Source organism: Oenanthe melanoleuca, chromosome 10 (assembly GCF_029582105.1).
Source record: "Oenanthe melanoleuca isolate GR-GAL-2019-014 chromosome 10, OMel1.0, whole genome shotgun sequence".
Taxonomy (NCBI): domain Eukaryota; kingdom Metazoa; phylum Chordata; class Aves; order Passeriformes; family Muscicapidae; genus Oenanthe; species Oenanthe melanoleuca.
The window spans coordinates 10,158,683-10,179,578 of NC_079344.1; the positions used below are offsets into that span (position 1 = coordinate 10,158,683).

Below are 20,896 nucleotides of genomic sequence, written 5' to 3' on the forward strand. Positions count from 1 at the left end.
GGGACTCTCCCTCTAGCTGAAGTGTCTGCTCCCTTCCTGAGTGTGCTACTGCATGCAAGCTTCCTTAGGGGGAACCAAAATGATTAATTTGAATTTGTTCCCTTGGAAATCCAACAAATTGTTGAGGTCTCATCTCCAACAATTTCAAAGGAGCAAAACCAAAGGACAAATCCTTCCCCCTGCTACACTCACACCAGGCACAACTATTTTATGTGGAATTAAGTTAAAGGAGGGAAAAAAAAACCCTGCAGGGTGAACTCAATAGAGGATAACAGAAGAACACTATTCCTACAGCATTTTTCACACAGGTCCCCACAACCACTGTGCTTGGGGAGCTCTAATAAATAGCCTGAGGCAGGGGAGAGATGCCCAGCTCTGGTGCCATTAAAAGAATTGCTTCAGGCTAGAAGAGGCTGAAGAAGCACAAGGTATTCAGCTCATGTAGAAGGACAACTAAAATGCTAGTAAAAGATGAGCTTGCAGCTGTGACCAACCAATACAGTCCTTACCAGTGGTTCTTGCAGAAAGATTTGATCTCCTTGAGCCATAATACATCCCTCCAGTTTGAGTGGAGGCAGGAGGTCTGGCTGGGGCAAGTAATATTGCTTTATCTGTCACAGAAAACAAGAAATAAAAATAACCAGTTACTTGGTAACTGAGCCTCTTAAGATGTTTGAAAACAGAGTACAATAATCTTTGTACCCCATTCTAGAGAGCAAAACCTGGCACTGTGATAAGGGGACTGTACAAGTACATGAGCCACATCATCTGCTCTACTGGTGATTAAAATCCCTTCTTGAGTTGCTCCTGTACCTCAGCCAGGACACGTCAGTGCCCTAAAACAAGATTAGCTGACCACTCACTGTTGTGTTACCTCAACAAGTAACTTCACTTGCACCCCACCTGCAGTGTTAGCCCTCCTTAAACAGTGAGGATCAATAGCTGCTGCTGCTATAGAAAGTTATAGATACATAATGATGCTATAACATTTTACACCTTTACACCAACTTACTATTAAGTGCCTTCTGTTACCCAAAAGCTGCCTTGGCCCTGTTCATATTCCTTTCTCAGATCCTATACTGTCATGGGAAAGCTGGAATTAGTCAGCATGAACTCTTTGGATGATTAAAGGGAAGAAAATTACTTGTCTCAAAGAAAGCACAGCCTGTCCAATGGATTGAGGAAATGTGATTGTCTTGTTGCCATGAGCAACACTGCTGGGGGATGAGTTAATCCTCCCAGATCCTACATGGACTTGGGTATTCTCCCGATGGGAGGACAGCAACAATAATTACTGTGTCAGCACATATCCTTGGGGAACTATGGGAGGGTAACTACTGTGCACTGCTAAGGAACAGGGAGAGCACAAAGAACTTCTCTGGGCTCACACTTCCCACAGCACCTAAGAACTGAAGGGTTGGAAAGAGCTCCAAGAGATCCTTCCACTTCCACCCTGTGGCAGGAAATGAACCTGTGTCCAGACGTTTACCAGTCTGCTCTCTCAGCGTAGCAGGGGTTTGAGCACCTCTTTAGGGAAGTGTCACAGCACTCAGGCAGGTTACCAGTGTGAGGGAATGATTTCCCCAGTATTTAACCTGAATTGTTTGCCATACTGCTTGAAGTGCAGAATTCTTAAAGAGCCCCTGCAGCCCCACCACGGAGCAGGACTTTACCTGGGATAAGAGTGTTTCCATTATAGAGCTGGCCAGCTGGGAGTTCCTGCGAAGGACATCATAAAAACCCTGGAGACAGGAAGGAAGGACAAGTTGGCTGACACAGCAGAGAACATGAACAACAGGCACAATAAGTTGGCGTCATAAGACAGCAATGACACTTTGGCACTGCAAGGAACCATGAGGAAGCAACAATGTAAAACTCCATACCTGGCAAAGCAAAGGCAACACAGAAAGAAGGTATGAATCAGAAAAAGTATGAATTTCCTCACAGGGGCCCTCTCACAAGCTGTATCTCCCTAGCAGCGGTGGCATCAAGCCCAAAGTGACTTTCACTGCTATTTAACACTAGCACAAGATCCAACTTCAAACTGTGAAGCCCTGTTTCAAAGGCAAAACAAGCCAGTGGGGAAACTGTAGGAGGCAACAAATCCTGCAGACTGAGAAAATTCAGTGGATGGATAAAGCAAGCACAAGTTTTCTAGCAACAGTGACAAATACAAGCAGAACTTGCAGCTCATCAAAGGTCAAGACAAGAAGGAAACAAAACCTCTCTGACCTCTACAGGTTTTTTTTCCTCAAGGTAGTACCCCATGGTTTTAACACAACCTAAGATATGCACCCAAAAATGGCCCTTTATAACAAGCCTATCACAACAGATGTAAGGACAGACAAGCTTTTATAGAAACTTGGAAAAGAAGAGAAGACAGATCCCTGATGCAGTCTCTAAGGAAGCTTCTCCATACTCTCCAGAGAGGGTTTTCTTTGGAGCCCATAATTAACTCTCAACAGCTCCACATCTACCCAATGCCTGTTATACCACTCCTCCTCACAGGGCATCAAACATCCTTCCCATTCCCTAGGCCTTACCATAGCAAGACAGACCTTGACATATTTTTGCTCTTAAACAATGCACGAGCTGAAGAAGATACATCAACGTGTCTTTGGGTTTATAATGGTAAAAAAAACAAGAGCAGAAGGAGTGAAAACATGTTACACATGGCCCATGAAGAACAAAACTGAGCTGAAAGGCTGTTTTTCACAATAACATGATTATTATTTACCTGAGGCTAGAGAAGAATCAGACCACAGAAGAGCTTGTGGCTGTTTAAGAGACAGAAGAAACCATGTTTACCTCATATAACATGAGTCGAACGTCTGCTTGCTGGCTCAAACATCGCCTCAGGCTGCCCAGAATTTCCAGGCAGAAGGCCTCATTAGCTGCAGAATTATAGCAGGCATGAACATCTGCCTGGACCTGAGAAGGAACATTAGTCACGTTATACTGGTTACAATATCACAGCACAGGAGCAAGGTGGTAAGGGTCTGGCCCCTGAACAATTACTGAGATAGTTCTTGTGCTATCAGGCTCCTCATCATTGTCATGGAGCAGTGGGAATGCTCCCCAGAACACTGGTGCTGTAAGAGAGAATGACTTTGAGGAACAACATCTCTAGGCCAGCGTCTCTTTGCACATTGCACTTCCTAAAGCTTTCATTACAGGAAAGAAATCCTTACTGGATTTCTAGGACTAATCCTTACTAAAGCTGTATTTCCATTCTGGGGGAACACTTCCCTTTTGAGCTGTTTCAAACAGTGCACATTAGACACCAGACTGTCTCACGTGTCCACACAGGGACTGCAGAACAGCACTTACCTGAGTGGCACCAATGGCCTGGCTGCACTGGGAGGAAGACAAGCTGCCCAGAACCTTAAAATTTCTTAACAGGAGCAAAAAGCCAGCAACTGCAGCTTTACGAGCATCGAGCTGCCTGGGAATTGGGACAGGAAAGAGGGTTACATAAGGAAACATGGAAGCAAGAAGCTCAGAAGCACATAAAATACCAACTCAGCAATGTAAAAAAGGCCACAAATACAGAGACTGGGCCCTGTACAACTGTATTTCCCAAAAGGGCAGTACAATCCCAAACAGTCAAGAGCTGGGCAGTTTGCTGGAAATTCCCCTGCTCTACATTCTCACAATATTCAATCTCCTTTTTGTCCTTACAGTGCTCACAAGAACAAGACCAAGACCCAAGTATTAAATATCCCTTGAATGCTGGGAGAGTGTCACAGACCTCAGAGTTGGAAAATTCCTCATAGAAACCTAGTGTTTTGCTTTGCTCACAGAAATGCCATGTCTTTCCCAAGACCAAGTTCCTTGCTTTGAAAAATAATCCTAAATTTTGAATTCTATATTCATAACCAGGCAGCCAAAGCATGGCAACACCTTGCAAGGGATCACAGAGAATGTGGCAGCTCAGCATTCTGATCAGTGGTTCCTTCCAGACCCTCCCTGGATGTATTCAACTGTGCTAGACACATGTTGGAATTGGTTTTAATTTTGTCTATGTATTTGGAGCTCCCAACAGCTTTCTGAACTGGCAAAGCCTATTCATTCAGATGGGGGCTGGGATTTGTGTTTCAGTTCAGTGGAGCTATGGCTGTGCCACAATTCCAGGCTAAAGGGACAGGAGATGTCACTGTCTAGTTATGTAAGAAGATACTTAGGCAAAATAAAAAATACTTCTGCTCTAAAACCATAAATGAGTTGTAGAAATTTTTTCAAAGAATCCTCTTCCCAGCTTACCTGGAAAAGATAGCTTTTTGGAGGACAAGTATCAGGGAGTCCCTCACTGACATGCTGACTTTGAGCAGAGGCTGGAAAGAAAAATAACCTTTGGAGAGAAAAGCACTAAGGCATGCCAAGCCCTTGGGGAATATGAGCTCATCTTCCTCAAGCCCATCTGGCCCTGCATTTCCAGTACTGTCATCAGTACAGTAAGAAGACCAAAACATTTAAAAATAGACAAGAAAACCCATAGAGCTGTGGCAGTGAGACACCTTAGCAGGTTAGTGAGGACACAGTGCAAGGGTTTAGGAAAATAACAGGTTGGACAAAGCAGGTAAAAGTTAAAACACCAGGGCAATATCTCAGCCCAGGCAAAGAGGAATACTGACATGGAACTTGGAAGGAGAAAAATCAATGTGACAGCTATAGCTATTCAGCTAAACATCGTAGACTTAGTTTTCTACAGGATACAGCATCTGGGCATCTTCCAGATGAAAGGTCAGCACAGAGCAGTTTTGGTCCCATGCCAGACCACACCATATGCTTTTTGCTAGAGGGCACATGCAAATCCATGCTTGAAGAACAGTTCCATGCTACACTGGACAACCCACAGCAGAGAACGAAAGCTCATTTCATGAGGAGGGTTATCAGATCATGCATGTAATTGTGGTCCAGAGCTGTCACTGGAACTAAACTAGCAAGGAGATGCATGGAGAAATGCAAAGCTTTACCTGAACTGCACGGAGGAGCCCTTGCACTGTGTCAATGGGCAGAAAGGACAAATTATCAAAGGTCTCTGTGACTTTGGAGGATGAAGTCTGAAGCACGAGAGGAGCGGACACAACAATATTGGACAGCAAGTCTGAAAAATAAAAGGACAAAAAGAACAGTTGATGCCAAGAAAAGCCTGAGCAGAAGATGTCTGTAGAGCTAACAATTACAGACTAATCAAAGACCTTCCACAGCACAGAGAGGCCATGATAAAATGAGTATCAACAAACTGAGCCCACTGCAGGCACCAAGTGTTAAAAATGCTCCCAGCCCAGCTGAAGGGCTTCACCCCACCAGAGGGCACTGAGATGCAAGGGAAGAGGCTGCAGCACTGACATCCCAGCAGCCCCAGTGGCTCCCAAGCCTATAGAAGAGGAGAAGGCAAAGCTGGGAACGTGGAACAGACAACTGACTGATAATTCTGACTTTCTGTGTGTCAGTTGTTCCATGGCAACTGCCTGCAAAAATACTTTTAATCTGTGATGAATACAAGGCAAAAACCTCAGTCAGAGAAGGAACAACTGATTTTTTTAGCTTCAAGTGACTTCAGCAGGCACTTCAGAAACTAAGTCACATCCTGGGCTGCATCAAAAGCAGCTTGGCCAGCAGGCTGAGGGAGGAAATTCTCCCCCTCCACTCCACTCTGGTGAGAGCCCCCTTGGAGTACTGTGTCCAGCTATGTGGTCCTCAGCACAAGCAGGACAGAGACCTGTTGGAGCAGGTCCAGAAGGGCACAAAGATGCTCAGAGAGCTGGAGCACCCCTGCTATTGAGATGGGCTGAAAGAGTTGTGGTCGGTCAGTCTTGAGAAGCAGACTTTGGGAAGACTTTGCTGTAGCCTTTTGGTACTCAAATGGGGTTTATAAGACAGGGACAGACTTTTTATCAGTAGGTGTTGTGATAAGAATAGGGCTAATAGTTTTAAAATAATAAAAAGTAGATTCAGATTGGATATAAAGAAGAAATTTTTTACAGTGAGGGTGGTGAAACATTGGCACAGGCTGCCCAGAGAGGTGGTGGATGTCCCATCCCTAGAAACATTCAAGGTCAGGTTGGATGAGGCTCTGAGCAACCTGGTCTGGTGGAAGATCTCCATGCTGATTACAAAGCAGTGGATTGGATGACCTTCAAAGGTCCCATCCAACCCAAACCAAATTTTGTGATCCTATAATGTGATTTGAGGAACTGTGTTGTGACTGTCCACAGAGAAGAGCACATTTCTCTCTCTTTTCTGTTACCTATGAAGTGGCTGACAGGAGATGCTGCTTTTGTGAGGACTCTGTTCAGGACCTGCTCAAGAATATCACTTCTGATGGGCTCATGAACCTGAATGAGGAAGAACAATAAATAAAAATCAAAACCTTTAAGACATTTCTGTACTTCACAGCACAGACATTGTACAGTACAAAGAAAATCCAGATCTGGCAGATAAGCAAGGATGGCCACCAGAAGTCCCCTTTCACCTAAATCCACACAGACTGATTCAGATTTCATCCCAGGACAATCAGAACCAGCACAAAAAGCACACATAGTACACTCAGAACATAATGGTTCCAAACATCTATGGGATGAAAATTTACCAGTTTGGCGAACATTAATGGGTTTCAATCCAACCTTGTCAAATTTTATTTGTACCTCTGAATTTCTCTACATTCTCTACCTCTGCAGTTTCTTGGAAACTGTAATAGGGATTACACAAATATCATGACAGCAGGAACAGACATGAGGATGGCCTTTTCCAGCTGGAAAGGGGCAAATAAGAGCCAAAATCTAGTACTGTCTGCAAAACACTCACAATTGATATAGCAAGCAAGGTTTTGACACCGTTTACCAAGAGAGAATAAGAACAGAGTTGTTCTACCTTCACCAAAAAAAATCCTCTCCAAAACATACACTACCTTAAATGTTTCCAGCAGGATACTTGCTCCCAGTCTGCAAGCCTGCTGGGCTGGCATTTTTGAAAGGCCATAACTGTTATCAGCAGCTTTTCCTCCAAAGGGCTTTTTTGGTTCATAGGACTCCATTAGGCTGAAGCCAAGATCCACCAGGCCCTGAGTAACATGGTCCCAACCAAATGCACTGAAGAAAACATTAAACAGATGAGGAAAGAAACAATTCAGTCATAGGGAAGTTTAGATTAGAGCAGAGGTAAAATCTTCTGCAGTTATTCCAGGGTCCAGAGCAGCAGTGAGAGACACTTGATGACAGCAGAGAAGATGACAGGCCTCACAAGCCTGTGACTATCCTTAGGCTGAGGGACAGCTGCTTAGCACACTCTGCACTCTGCAGTTCTCCATCACAATTCCTTTCCAGCCCAAAGGTTTCCTCACTGGTGGGAATGACATACTCTGAGGTCAGACCTCAACATAAGAGCAGGCTACAATTGGGATGCACCAGTACCCTACTCATGTCAAAGTCTTCAAGTTGGAGAAAAAGAGATGAGGAATGCCTCCCATCAAACTAAAGGACAACTAGTGACAGACCAGAGGTACCCCACACAATGTTTAAAGGACTAACCAGTGAACCAGATTAAACAGTGAATTTGCTCCTCATCCCTTGATCAGAACACAAACTACAGCCAGCAGCATGACTCAACACTGCAGATTAGGTCCTGATCAGTTTAGTCCTTTGTACCACCAGACCCTGAGATTTGAGGTAGAATGAACAGATTTATACAACCGCATGTTGTTGGGTTTTTTTTAATTCGCTAATATAAAACTGGGATAAAACCTTTGGATTTTGACACTGATCCCTGCCGGCACATGGTCAGAAGTATTTAGCATCCCAGAGTGTTTTAACAAAGCTGAAACTCTCCCCACTCCTAAATCTCATTGAATGTTCTGCAGCACGTGGCAGCAACTCACCTATTTTTCACCACTTCCAGAATGACAGCAGTTATATCATACTGTTGAGGAAACAAATCCTGCAGAAACTTGGAGGCCTGAAGGAACTGCAGGTCCTTGCAGCTTCTTGTGATTGATGTTTTCAAGAAATCAAATATCTGGAACATAAAATCATTAAGTGTGAGGAAATGATCTTTGAAATGGGACCTGTATATTCTTGGGTATGTTCCAGTAAGAGCACTAGCCAGACACAAGTTCCACTACAGCCTGCCAAAAATTTTAACTCATTTCTTTGTCAGAACAAATACACCAGTCTCATTAAATGCCTCAAGGAGGGTGACTTGCTGCCAGATGCTCTTCATGTGGCCACCACAGAGCCAAAACATTAGAAAAATAAGACTGCTTTTCTTCTCATCCTACAATACCAACCCACAGGAATCACTACTCTTGGAAATTGTGATATTGCTCAGAGGTCTTTTACAGTGTTTAGTAAAGTACAGCATACCAATGATCTAACTGCCTACCCATGAGAATCCTGAAAACCTTCTAAGCCTAATTCTGATGGGACTCTGACCTAACCATGCTTCCTTTCCTTTACAGGGAGTGCAGAGTGCACCCCATGGAAGCTCTCTCTCCAAGCTAATCAAGCACATACCTGCTCTTGCAGTCTGTGTTTTACAGCAACTGACAGCAGAAGAGCCACGCTGAAGGGACACAGGGCTCTACCAGGCTCCTTCTGTTGCTCAGCCTAGGAAACAGCAAGGAGCAGTGAGAAAGCTTGTTATCTTCAACTGAAACACCCTGGAAATTAAGAAGCCATCAAGCACATGCCTCTTCAAACATCAGCACTCACTAAAGAGAACATGACTGCAATCATAAAAATTATTAAATCCCTTGTCCAGATAACAAACCAAGTTTTTAAACTCTGTTTCAGTATGCTCAAGAACAGTGGCTGCCCCATCTTTGCCATACCTTCAGATGTTTAATTAGCTCGTCACCCAGGTCCTGGTCCAGGTTGATGACAGAAACAATGTGGAGAATGACAGTGCCTTCCACGTGGCGGAGCTGGTCCAGGGGCATTGTGGCCACCTCAAGATCCACCGACCTGTGAGTTTTACCAGAAAATAACAAGCCATCCAAAGCCAGAAATCATTCCTTATGGATCAAGAAAGATGTTCTTGTACAAGGTTTAACAGTTCAAATTCAAGGAGCCCTGGGCAGGACCAGTGTGACTACAAATAGCCAGGAGTAAATAAAGGGTGTGACAGAGCAAGAACTTACTGTGGAACACTCTGTTCTTCCTTCTGTCTCTTATCCAGCTGATTGAAAAAACTGATGATTCCTTCCAGAACAGTTTTCTTACTGCCCTGCAAGACAGGACATTACATTAAGCCATTGCAGGTCCTGCAGTAACCCAGAGAACAATACTCAATTCCCTCACCTATCACAAATCTTAGGGTATCCTTCATTTCCCTCCATTAATTGCTAAGGCAGGTGAGTGCTTCTGTATGGCTCATTTCCAGATTTCCAGTTTTCATATTTCTTTTGACTACACTTATTTTTCTGACTGCATTATCAAATAGCTGGAAGAAACTCAAGCTCTTGGGTGTTCTGATTGTCTTTTTTTTTTTTTTTTTTTTGAAGTTGTTATTAATTAGAAAGGATCCTTTATGTTTTAATCAATTGGGAAGGCTTTCAAACTCCTAACTTTAAATGTAACAATACATTTTGGCCAGTGGACCCTATTGACCCTCTATAACACACATATAATTTGTCTTTGGACCATTCTGGTATTGACTTGGTCACAAATGAAGCAAGGAAAAGAGCCAGATCACCCTGTCAAAAGGCAGAGATGTCCTTGGCAGTCTCTGCTCTGGAGAAGAGCACAGGAGATGACACATTCCCAGTACAAGTCAGACTAAAGCCCAGTAGACAGTCATAGTGCATAAGCTATTATTGTAGCATGCAGGTCACAGAGAGTGAGCAAAACCACAATGAAAAAAAAAAATCCTCTGTGCTGTCTGCGAGGTCTGTGCTCATCCCTTATTTCCCAAAGGTTTGCTTCTTTTCCCACAAAGAAGACCATGATCCTATCTTTCTCTGAGCAGTCAGCTTCTTCAGGCTAGAGGGAGTTAGAGGAAAAAAAACCTAATGATGTTCCATTGTATCCCTACAGTGTGGTTTGGGATCAATCAGAATCCCTGCCAAAATCCAGACTGTAGATCACTCCGAACATTTTTTTCCTCATGTAATAAACCTGGGGAAATCTAGCTCCCATGAGCTTTTACCTTTGCAGAAAGCAACAGCAACTGATAGACCAGAGGGGGAATTTCCTGCAGGTCTAATCTGGAGAACATCCTCAGGATCTTTTCCACCACAAACTGCAGCTCCTCTCCTGATAATGGAATATCCCTGTGGAATCAAAGATTTTTTTTCAGAAATAGATTATTTATTTGCCAAGTTTCACTCATACATGGACTAAAAACCACGATGCCATGCCTAGATGTGTTTTGCATCCAAATGGATCTGGTGTGGATGTTCATTGACCAACCATCCATGGTGCTTTGCCTGCTATGGTCAGACCTCTTATTTGTACTTGCCCAAAACTGCTTATGAAATAGGACACAGACAGGACCACAGCACAAGTTGATGTTGAAGAGAAAAAGAATTACCTGAACATGTTGGCAAGATGTATTACACACCGAGGATCCCACCTGGTAAAACAGAGATATGTTGGAAGATTGAGAGCAAGCTGGATAATCATTTAGCTCTTCTCTCCTACACAATTATTCAATGTCACCATTTCCCTGTTACATTCTGATACTAAAACTTGAAGCCAGATTTCCACCAGAAATCATCAACACCAGTCTAACCACCCACACTTCCATAGTTCTGAACTGCCCCAACTCCTTTAATAACAAATGCCAGAAAAGGAGCAAAACCAGCTCATGCAACAGTCGCACAAGATCTGGGAACAGGGAGCTCCCTTGCCTTCCCAGCTAGAGCAGACACTGTCACAGAGGGCACAGATTCAAGGATGACAGGACACACAGCTCATGGAGATGTCTTTTTCCAAGCACAATGTGAAACACAATGTTTTGCCATGTAACTAAGACATTCCAGACATACGTACTTGCTGGAGCAGAGGGTATTTATCAGCTGTTTCTTAAACTCTTCACCATTCAGTTCACCTGAAAAAGCAAAGGTCTTAGGAGTTGATTCTAGAGGAAGAAAGGATAAGCTGCAGAGAAGGAGCTGATGGGGGTTACCTTTCCCATAGGCCAGGTTCTCCTTGGAATTGGCCAGTGCTGTGAGAACAGTGGAAAACAGCTCCAAGGATTTCCCATTGGTCAGGCTGCCTCCTTTAATAACATCCACAAACAGGTTGGCAAGCTCTGCTAATGCATGGCCTGGTAGCTGGCGGGCCTGGGAGAACATACAACAGGAGAGAGCCTGAGGCAGCACACAGAATGCCACATATATATCCAAACTGTCACCAAAACCCAGCAGAAGACAGAATTCCTTACAGGGAAATGCTCCCTTTAAAGGAAAATTTGGCCCTGAGATCTCTGCTTTGTACTGTTTTTTACAGAACAGATCATTAAATGTGATTATAGGTTTGGAGTTTTGAGCCTAAGTCTACACATCTAAAGATAATCAAATTCACACAGAGCCAGCTAACTTAGTCTAGGGAAGATCCATGGAAAGGATAAACTAATTTTTCTCAGTGGCTTAGTGAAGTACCTCAGTTAACATATTAAATTGTACTCAGCAGAGCCCAGCAAAGCCAGCCCAAAGGAGCTTTACCTCCAGCATCAGCAGTCCTATGATTTCAGACACCTTGCCCAAATGCAGGTCCCCTGACTCCACTAGTGGGATGCAGTGCTTGTAAACCTGGAGCCTCCTGAGAACACCGCTCCTCTGGGAACAGGGGGAACCTTACAGCAAGCAAATAGAGGGACAAAAAATGGGGAAAAAGTTATGCAAGTAATAACACATTGCTAAACTACGGGAAATCAGCAGCAATAAACTGTCACCTGCCTGCAACTTCCCATTTCACCTACCTGACAAAATAAATAAAAAACCCCCCAGAGAACAGGAAATTAGATACTTGGATCAATTAGTCGGCCACTCTATTATCACATCCTGTGATTCACTCAACCTGCTGCCAGGGATCAGGAAGTGTCAAAATTTTGAGAAGAACCAGCTTGGCAATTAGCTGCCATCCGGCCAGCTCAGTCCTACTGCAGGGTACCAAGGGCTCTCAAAAGTAAATCGCGCTTAGCACGGGCTCATCTAGTCCAGTTTGCTACCTCCCCGTATGTATTTATGGATGTCGTGCTTCCCTGTGACAGCCCTGAGGAGCGGGTTTCTTACCAAAAGTGACACTTCCCTGTGCTGCACCAGGGCAGCACACACCGAGCGCAGCTCACACATCACCCACCTTTGAAGATCCCCCTCAGCAAAGCCGCCGTCTCCCTGCCCTTCAGGGCCTGCCCGGTCACCATGTCACCCAGCTGCAAGAGAAGGGGACGCTGTGAGCCGCCCGCGGAGCAGGAATCCCCGCCCGGCCCGCGGGCCCCGCGCACCTCGCCCTCCGCCAGGCCCTGCAGGGCCTCCTGCAGCCGCTCGGGGCCCTCCTCGGCCGCCAGCGACAGGATGCGCTGCGCCATGGCACCGCCCGGCACCGCCCGGCACCGCCGGGCCGCCGCTCCGACCCCCGAAATTCCCGCCCGGAAGTGCCCGCGCGTCACCCGGGGAACAGCTCCCGCCCCCCGCGCGCGCTTCCCGCGCCGCCGCCCGCGGGGCCGCGGGTTCGAGTCCCGCTGGGCAGTGCGTTGGGTCCCGCAGTCACGGAGCGGGAACCGCGGCGCGGCACCTGCTCCTGCTCTCCCGGCTCAGGCAGCGTGGTCCTAGGGCGCACGGCACAGAATTGCAGCCCGATGCTGCTGGAATATCTCCAGTGAGGGAAACTCCGCAGCCCCTCTGGGCAGCCACTGAAAAAGTTAATGGAGTACAAGCAGCCGGGAGTACCAGGTGTGACAAACGAGATTCACTCTCCTGGTAGATTTTAAAAGGTTTAATAAAAGACAATAAAACAAAAGGTTATAACGGCCGGTTGCTTGCCATTCAGCTAAGCCCACACCTGCTGTTTTGGAGACACCCCTTAAATTCAACAGCCCGTTGCATTTTCATAGACCATCATACATTTTCAAACTTTTTTACAAACTATTTTCCATATTCCAGGAACTGTTTTACATGGCCACTCCTTGAGTTTGCCTTTTTACAGCATGCATGTTTCTTGGCTGTGGTTTTAATTTATTTTTCTTATTAGTCTTAATTGGGCTGTGATCTTTAATTTCTACAGACAGTCAGTGCTGGTAACTGGTGTAGCAAGTGTCTTCACTGGGTGATATCCAACCAAACAGGTAGTTCACTTACTACAAAGACATTTATCAGCCTATGTTACTCTTAAAGAAAACTGCATCTTAAAAACAAATTCAACACCACACATACAGTATCCACCCTAATATTTGTGAAAAGCCAATACCATAATATGTATTCATAACACGGGGCATTTGGCACAAAGTGCCCATTCAGGGCACCCTGCACCAGCAGCGAGTGCCGTCCACGTGTGGTTCAGATACATCTGAGTAAACCCTTTAATTCCAGGGGACGTGAGGGGTGGCCTTCAGCGTACCAGGAGGTGTAGCCCGCCTTTAAGCAGCGGGATTTGGCCAAAGGATCCGGTGCCAGCACAGTGTGGAAGCTTTCACAAGCCCCGTGCTCACGTGGAGCGGGAATTGATGCTGCAGAGCGAGGGAGCGGGTTTGACATGGGGCTGTGGGGATAACCAGGCCTGGAAGAGAGATGCACTTTGGGATCTGTCACAGTACATCAGGGTGGGTCCCCCTTGGGACCCTTCTACCCACGACAAGACACTTGCTTTTTGATGCCAGGGGTCGCACATGTGTCTGCGAAACTATTTCACCTGGTATGACCATGCTGGCCAGGATGCCCAGGGATCACAGATTCTCTCTGGCACCCCAATAGAGAATTATTTGGTCTATTTGGGAAACCCCATGCTGATGATATACCCCTGTTATGCACTATCTTGTGCTGAGCTGCTCACAAAGGTCCAACGAGCTGTAGGAGGGAGCTGAGCCTTGCACCAGGGCTGGGGTGGAATGGGGATGGGAGGGTTGGGGTCTCCTCTGAAGAGCAATGCTCAGGGTTCTGGCACAGGTCTGAATTTTCCCTCAGCAGCACCCCCACCTTCCATCTGGAGTCTCGTGCCTTCCTCCTCCTCCCTCTCTCCCATCGGGGTCTCAGCTCCGCTCGCAGGACAGCCCTGTGTGGAAACCAAATCCGTAAATCCCAGAGGCATTACAAAACATGCCTTGTGTAAGCCCCTTCAGCCCTGCTCTGGTGCTTAGCCCAGCCCTGCCACCTCCCCAAAATCCCCATCGTGGTAAGAGCCTGGCCAAGCTCCTCTCCCAGGCTTGAGCAGAGCTCCATCCTCACATCTTCACCCAGCTCCCACAAGCCTTGACTCAAAGAATTAAGGCTGCAAGGGCTCTCCTGGAGCTTCAGCACGCTGGGGCATCCCAGCAAACCCATTTTACCATCCTGTTGCACCTATATGCAGACTCACCTTTGTTTCTCCCATGTCCCTGTGCTCCCCTCCCTTATGGGTCTGTGGCATCTCTCTGGATGTGGAATGGGTTCCAGTTCCCAGAGCTCTGAGCAGTTATCATCACTTGAAAGCATTGCAGAAATTTTGCCTGTATGTTTTTTGTTTTTTTTTTTAAAGCTGAAAGGGGCCTTGTATAGATGCTGGTTTGGGAGGCCTCATAGGGGAGGGACTGGAGAGCTCCAGGAGCAGCATCCTCTGCCACAGACCCAGCCCCACAGCCAGACCCTGCCCACACGGCCAAATTCACAGCAGGACCTTGCCAGGGTTTTTGGGGCAGAAGCTGGGGAAGAGACCTGTCGTGCTCACCCCGGGGAGCAGGCTGGGATGGCAGGCTGCCCACCACCTGCCTCTGCCCCTGCCCCGTGCTAATGAGCGAGTTACACAACAAGGAGCTTTTATACTTTGTTAATCGGGTCCGGCATCCAGCCCGCCTCTCCACGCACGCTCCGGCTGGCGGTGGAGCCCCAGCTCCCTCCTTCCCTCTCCTCAGCTGCCTTTTGTAATGTTTTAATGGGGTTTCTTTCCTGGGCTGGGCTGACTTAATTACAAAGCTGCAGTGAGTTGATGCCTTGTGACGGTCTAATCCCAACCCGGTGACTCTACAAAGCTTTCGCCCAGCTTCCTTGCTGCTCCACTCCAGCCTCGCCATCCCTGCATCCATCTCACTCTGTGTGCTGACCTTCTGAGGACAGTTCAGCTTTTCCTCTTCCTGGTGAGTATCCAGGACATTTTTCAACTGAAAGACCTGCACTGAAGACCATCATCCAGCCCTCACTCAACCTGGTACCTCCAGAGCTTGGATTGGTTTTAGTGCCTGGAACAAGGGCCTATCCCTTGTGGAGGGGAAGAGGATGTCCCTGGGAAATGGTTGAGCTGGAGCCAAGCATCCCTCACCCAGCCTGGGCTCGGATCTGGTGCTACAGCCAGGCAGGGGTAGATGCTGGAGGCAGGACGAAGGCAGCCCTGCTCCTCATGGATGGGTGTTTCACCCAGACTGTGTTGGAAAGATGCTGAGAGGTTTATAGTCCAGCCTTGCAGTTGGTGGAGCAGTGAGACTTGAGAGTTTGGCAAATCTTCAGGGATAAGTATTCATTTTAGTAATATTATTTCTTTTGGTAGTAGAAATAAAAGGATGAGCTGGCTGCCTGGCCAAAGTTGGATGCTCTGCCCACGTGAAGGTGGTCTGAGACAGAACAGTGCTGGGTGAGCACAGGCTAAGATGCCCCCAAAGAGGAAAGACAGAGTGAGAAAAATATATGAAGAGATGATCAATACACAGATTTTTAAGCTGCTTTTGCAAACATCCCTGGTGTTTCTCCAGGCTGCTCAGCCTCCTCAGGCAGGCAGAGATGCAGGCAGTAGGTGATGGAGATCAGGAGGGTTGGGGCATCCTCTGGACACCCACTCCTGCCCCCATCTGTGCAAGATAGGCAGGGAATGGGGCATAAGGGAGGCCGTGGAGACCCTTTGGATCCATGCTGATTCCTCCTTCCCTCTGCCAGTGTCCTGCTGCTGACAGAAGACAGAGGACAAGATGTCTGCAGTTGTGAGTACTCTCCCTGTCCTCTGGGCTCTGACCATGCCCTCCTTGCAGTGCTGGGATGGGGTGCACATGGTGCACCTTAGTCCAAGCAGCACAGAGCCCAACCCAAACCCACTGCACCCCCTTGGGTGCCTGTGTGGAGCTGCTCCCGTTCCCCATAGCTCCCAAGGAGCAGTGGGGCAGGGAGCTGGGGGGCTGTCTGGGAACCCCCACATCCTCTCCCCCCATCCCCAGACGGGCACATTTCGGATCGTGTCGGAGGAGGAGCAGGCTCTGCGCACCAAGCTGGAGCGCCTCACCACCAAGGACCATGGCCCCGTCTTTGGCAGGTGTGAGAAGATCCCCCCACACACCCTGCAGAAGGTGAGGAGGCTCTGGGGAACTGGGGCAGGTGCAGCCTGAGGCTTCTGCTCCTCAGGGGCCAGAGGAGACCCTCGGCTGTCTCTTGAATTGGGGGGATGCACTTACCAAAATGTCTCCAAGCTGGGGACTCGAGTGACCCTGCCCTCCCTATGCCGGGATGCTGCAGGAAGTTCTACTGTCCTCTCCCAGTTTTTGGGTTCCTCCATGACCCTGGGGTGTTTTAGGATGTGTGCATAGCATCACTGGGTGCCCTCTCTGCTCCCCCCAGGCAAAGGATGAGCTGAACGAGACGGAGGAGAAGCGGGAGATGGCGGTGAAGGCGCTGCGGGAGCTGGTGCAGGAGCGGGCGGGCGGCGAGGACGTGTGCCAGAAGGTGGCTGAGAAGGTGCAGGACAAGGATGACTCCTTCCTGCTCCGCTTCATCCGAGCTCGCAAGTTCGATGTGCACAGAGCCTACGACCTGCTGAAAGGTGGGGAGGGGTGCTGGGTTATGATGAGGAGTGAGGATGAGGGTACTCATCCCCCAGCAGCTCCCACTCCTGTGCTGGTGCCTCCTGGCTCAGATTGGGCTGTGCTGGCAGAGTAGGACCCTGACATGGGAAGGGAATGAAGAGAGGGGATAAATAGAAAAAGTCAGGGTTGAGGGGCTTGGAAAGAGCTGGGATGGGGAAGGAAATAAATGAGGGTGACACCAGGCATCCTGCAGCACCAGGACAGTCCCATTCCTTGCAAATTTACCCAAACAAGATGGAAAAAACCCTCACACATGGTGATGGTTTCATTTGTGCAGCAAACACAGCTGGCTTGGGCTGCATCCCCTTGAGACCCCTCGTGCCCTATACATGCCCTACACTCCCCCCTCTGTACCCCTGTGAGGAGCCACTTCTGCACCCTCCCAATGCTTCTGTGCACGGTGCCTGGGGGGCTCTGCAGCCCTGGGGCACACCTCTAGGTCTGGGGACAGGTTGGGGTGCTTGTGGCATCCTCTCCTCACACTGAGAGTGACCCATGGGGATGGAGGGGGAGCAGAAGGGCAGCCCAGAGGGTGGCTGCTGATGGAACCTGCCTGGCTCTAGCTCTGCTCTTCTTTGTGTCAGCTTAGGGGATAATGAGTTGTAATTATCAGTGCTGGCTCTCAGACGAGCTGTTTTGTTTGCCTGCATTTTCCCAGGATGAAATTCCTTATTTTGTGCCTGCAGGGTGCCAAGAGAGGGTAGATGGGGGGTTTCACCCAAACAGCGAGGAAAGGGAGAAGGGAAATGAGGGGGGAAATTACTTTATCTTCTTGTTGAGGTGTTGGAGAGAAAGCAGGTGTGGGAAGCTCCTGGCAAAGGGAGGAATAACACCAAGCATGCTGGGGCTGGTGTGCTGCTGAGCTTCTTCTTCCCCCTTTGCTGGAGGAGACATGTGGGTCCCAGGCAGAGCTTTCCACAGCTCTGGGGCTCAGCACTGACCTCTCACCAGCCCATCCCATCTCTGGCAGCCCAGCTCCCCGAGGCCGGGCGAGCAGCCAGCTTTCCCCATTTCTGCCATCCCCAGGCTATGTGAACTTCCGGCAGCAGTACCCCGAGCTGTTTGACAACCTGAGCGCCGAGGCCGTGCGCAGCACCATCGAGGCCGGCTACCCCGGCATCCTGGCCAGCAGGGACAAGTACGGGCGGGTGGTGATGCTCTTCAACATCGAGAACTGGGACTACGAGGAGATCACCTTCGATGAGGTGAGCCCAACGCACAGGCTGCTCCCACAGCAGAGTGGTCCTGTTTTGGGCTTGTCCTGCTTGGCGTGTCTGAGCACAGCGTCCTTACACACACACGTGCATCTGTGCAGCCATACAGGTGGAAGCAAATCTGTAGCCCTCTGAATTTATCCTCTGAGGGAGTCTGGAAGAGCATGGTTCACCCCCCAAAGGATGCAGTGCAAGGTGCATGCCAAATTCGGGGTAACATGGGCTGAAGAAAGGCACCACACCATTAATTCAAGGGCATTAATTAATTAATTCTGCCATTAATTCAAGGGCAGAAGAGGAAACTGAGGCATAAGGCATGGAGAGGGTTTCTTGGCAAAGAGGTCTCCAGGCATGTAACTCCCAGCTTCCTTTTCTGCTCAGCCCTGAATTTGGTCTCAGTGTATCATTGATCCAGATCGGATGTTCACCACCTGAAAAGAGAATGCAATCACCCCCTCCCTGCTCTGAAATCTGGGGGCTGGCTGTGACAAGCAGGCTGGAGTCCAACAGACCCTGGATAACACTCCAAGGGACTCTCCTGGGTACCTCCTAGGGTCTATGGGATGTGAGACCTCACACAAGACCCTGCTGTGTCTCCTCTCCATTAGATCCTTCGTGCCTATTGTATTATCTTGGAGAAGCTGCTGGAGAATGACGAGACCCAGATCAATGGGTTCTGCATCATTGAGAACTTCAAGGGCTTCACCATGCAGCAGGCATCAGGGATCAAACCCTCTGAGCTCAAGAAGATGGTGGATATGCTGCAGGTGAGGGGGCAAAGTCTGCACCCAGCAGCAGCAGAGGGGACCTGGGGAAGCAGGGAGCTCAGAGAAGGGAGGTGGCAGGGCCAGCATGGTTTGGGATGGCCACCATGCTGGAACAATGAGAATGCATCAAGGAGAGGCTGTTCCCCATCACCCTCTCCCTTCCTTGCCAGCTAATTGGCTTAATCCTGCCAAATTTTTCCCATTTCGTCCCCCTACCTTCTCAAATGCCTGACCAGAAGCAGTACTACCACTCCTTGCAGCATCCTAGGACACGCTTTCCTCATGAGCCTCTCAGCCCAGCCTGGCCCAGGCTGGATGGAGACTCACAGGCACTCCAGGATTTCTGCCCTTGCACCAAATGCCAGACACTCTTCCCAGGGAAGGTCCTTCATGGAGCGGGAGCAGTGAGCTGTCTGGGAGGGTCTTCAGCTCCCTGGTGCTCCTGAGGCCAGGATGGTTGATCCTCTGGGTCAGAACAGAAAGGGGCCATCAAATAGAGAAGGGGACATGGAGCTGGAGTGTCCATTGCTGCCTGCTCAGGTCTGGGTGGACAGCACCATCTGTAACCATCTGTGTCTGGGTTTGGGATCCTAGGACTCCTTCCCAGCACGGTTCAAGGCCGTCCACTTCATCCACCAGCCTTGGTACTTCACCACCACCTACAACGTGGTCAAACCGTTCCTGAAGAGCAAACTGCTGGAGAGGGTGAGTGTGGGAAAGGGACCTGCAGGCAGAGGCATGTCCTGGGGTGAAATGGAGCAGCTGGGAAGCGCTGCCCTGTTCCTCTGCTGAGGGTCACTCCCACCTCCCTCCAGGTCTTTGTGCACGGTGAGGAGCTGGAATCCTTCTACCAGGAGATTGATGCTGACATCTTGCCAGCAGACTTTGGTGGCAACCTGCCCAAGTACGACGGCAAAGCAACCGCAGAGAAGCTCTTTGGGCCGCGCATCGAGTCCGAGGACACGGCTCTCTAGAGCAGGAGCCTGCTGCCCCCCTGTACCACAGCACCAGGGGTGGCCTCTAACCCCAACCACTCCCTCCTGTAGCATTGGCTCAGTGACTGCTCGTGCTGAGGCACTCCAGCCTGTCCCTCCTGTCCCCACTCCAGGCACAGCATCCTTCCCTCCGCAGCTGCTGGAGAAAAGCCACCAGCCCTTGCCCACAGCATTTCCTGGAGCTGCCAGGGGAGGACAGGAGAGTGTCTGCTCTGGGAAGGGAGGGCTACAGCGAGGGAGAAATAAAGTGTGCAACAGCAGAGCTCTGTGGTCCCTCATGGTGAGGAGCAGGGCACAGCTTTTTGGGCGCTGGCAGCGTTGCTGGTTATAAGGAGATCCCTGTCCCCTCATCACTGACTACACTTTGGAGATGGGACCAAGGAACTGCCCATCTCCATCCTCCCTGAGTTCCAGACCAAGTCCCTTTCTTGCCTGAGAAATGACCCCCAGTTCTCTGTTATCTGCTCTAACCAGGGAAGAGAAAACAGATGCAAACAAAAACCCAACCAGGGTCCCAGGTGGAGCTGCTTCTGCCTAATTCCTGCTTGGGCAGAGACAGAAGCTGCAGTAGCCACTGCAGACTGGGAGATGGATTTCAATCACAAAACAATTTAAAGACAAGCAGAATGTACCCTCCTAAATCCTTGAAAAGCCTCAGCACAGTTGTTTTTCCTAGCACTGCACTGTGAAAGGGAGCTCAGTCAGGGAAGCCCCACCAAAAGTCAGCATGGAGGACAAAGGATGGTACCTGTGCAGCAAACAAGCTGCACCTGACACTAATGACACCTTGCTCAGGTGGGGAGGAGGGAGGCATAAACAGCTGTCCCAGGCAATAGAGTCTGTTCTGCTTCATGAACCAGGCATCTCCTCCAAAAAGCCAACTGGACACCAATTCCTAGACCATCTCTTCGCTTGGCCAGCAGCAGGGCTCAGAGAAGAACAAGTT

The 20,896-nt window shown here is 48.8% G+C and overlaps 2 protein-coding genes across 2 annotated transcripts in view; one reads left to right on the forward strand and one right to left on the reverse strand.

The window, feature by feature from the left end:
• FANCI (FA complementation group I) overlaps positions 1–12,581 on the reverse strand; it is a 24,153-nt gene extending 11,572 nt beyond the window's left edge. Inside the window, exons 1-19 of the mRNA XM_056499878.1 lie at positions 12,448–12,581; positions 12,303–12,375; positions 11,666–11,796; positions 11,128–11,284; positions 10,992–11,049; positions 10,531–10,572; positions 10,147–10,270; positions 9,140–9,225; positions 8,831–8,963; positions 8,514–8,606; positions 7,880–8,016; positions 6,914–7,094; positions 6,254–6,341; positions 4,977–5,107; positions 4,264–4,334; positions 3,331–3,445; positions 2,809–2,931; positions 1,674–1,742; positions 510–611 (exon numbers count right to left, since the gene is read on the reverse strand). Of these exons, the coding sequence (XP_056355853.1) occupies positions 510–611; positions 1,674–1,742; positions 2,809–2,931; positions 3,331–3,445; positions 4,264–4,334; positions 4,977–5,107; positions 6,254–6,341; positions 6,914–7,094; positions 7,880–8,016; positions 8,514–8,606; positions 8,831–8,963; positions 9,140–9,225; positions 10,147–10,270; positions 10,531–10,572; positions 10,992–11,049; positions 11,128–11,284; positions 11,666–11,796; positions 12,303–12,375; positions 12,448–12,531 (1,998 nt within the window). The 5' untranslated portion in view covers positions 12,532–12,581. The remainder of the gene's footprint in view (positions 1–509; positions 612–1,673; positions 1,743–2,808; positions 2,932–3,330; positions 3,446–4,263; positions 4,335–4,976; positions 5,108–6,253; positions 6,342–6,913; positions 7,095–7,879; positions 8,017–8,513; positions 8,607–8,830; positions 8,964–9,139; positions 9,226–10,146; positions 10,271–10,530; positions 10,573–10,991; positions 11,050–11,127; positions 11,285–11,665; positions 11,797–12,302; positions 12,376–12,447) is intronic.
• Positions 12,582–16,089: 3,508 nt separating this feature from the next.
• RLBP1 (retinaldehyde binding protein 1) lies at positions 16,090–20,096 on the forward strand. Its single transcript, XM_056500000.1, has 7 exons — positions 16,090–16,101; positions 16,333–16,461; positions 16,730–16,931; positions 18,001–18,179; positions 18,797–18,955; positions 19,550–19,660; positions 19,771–20,096. The coding sequence occupies exons 1-7, from the start codon at positions 16,090–16,092 to the stop codon at positions 19,927–19,929; spliced, it is 951 nt and encodes a 316-aa protein (XP_056355975.1). The 3' UTR covers positions 19,930–20,096.
• Positions 20,097–20,896: the final 800 nt, after the last annotated feature.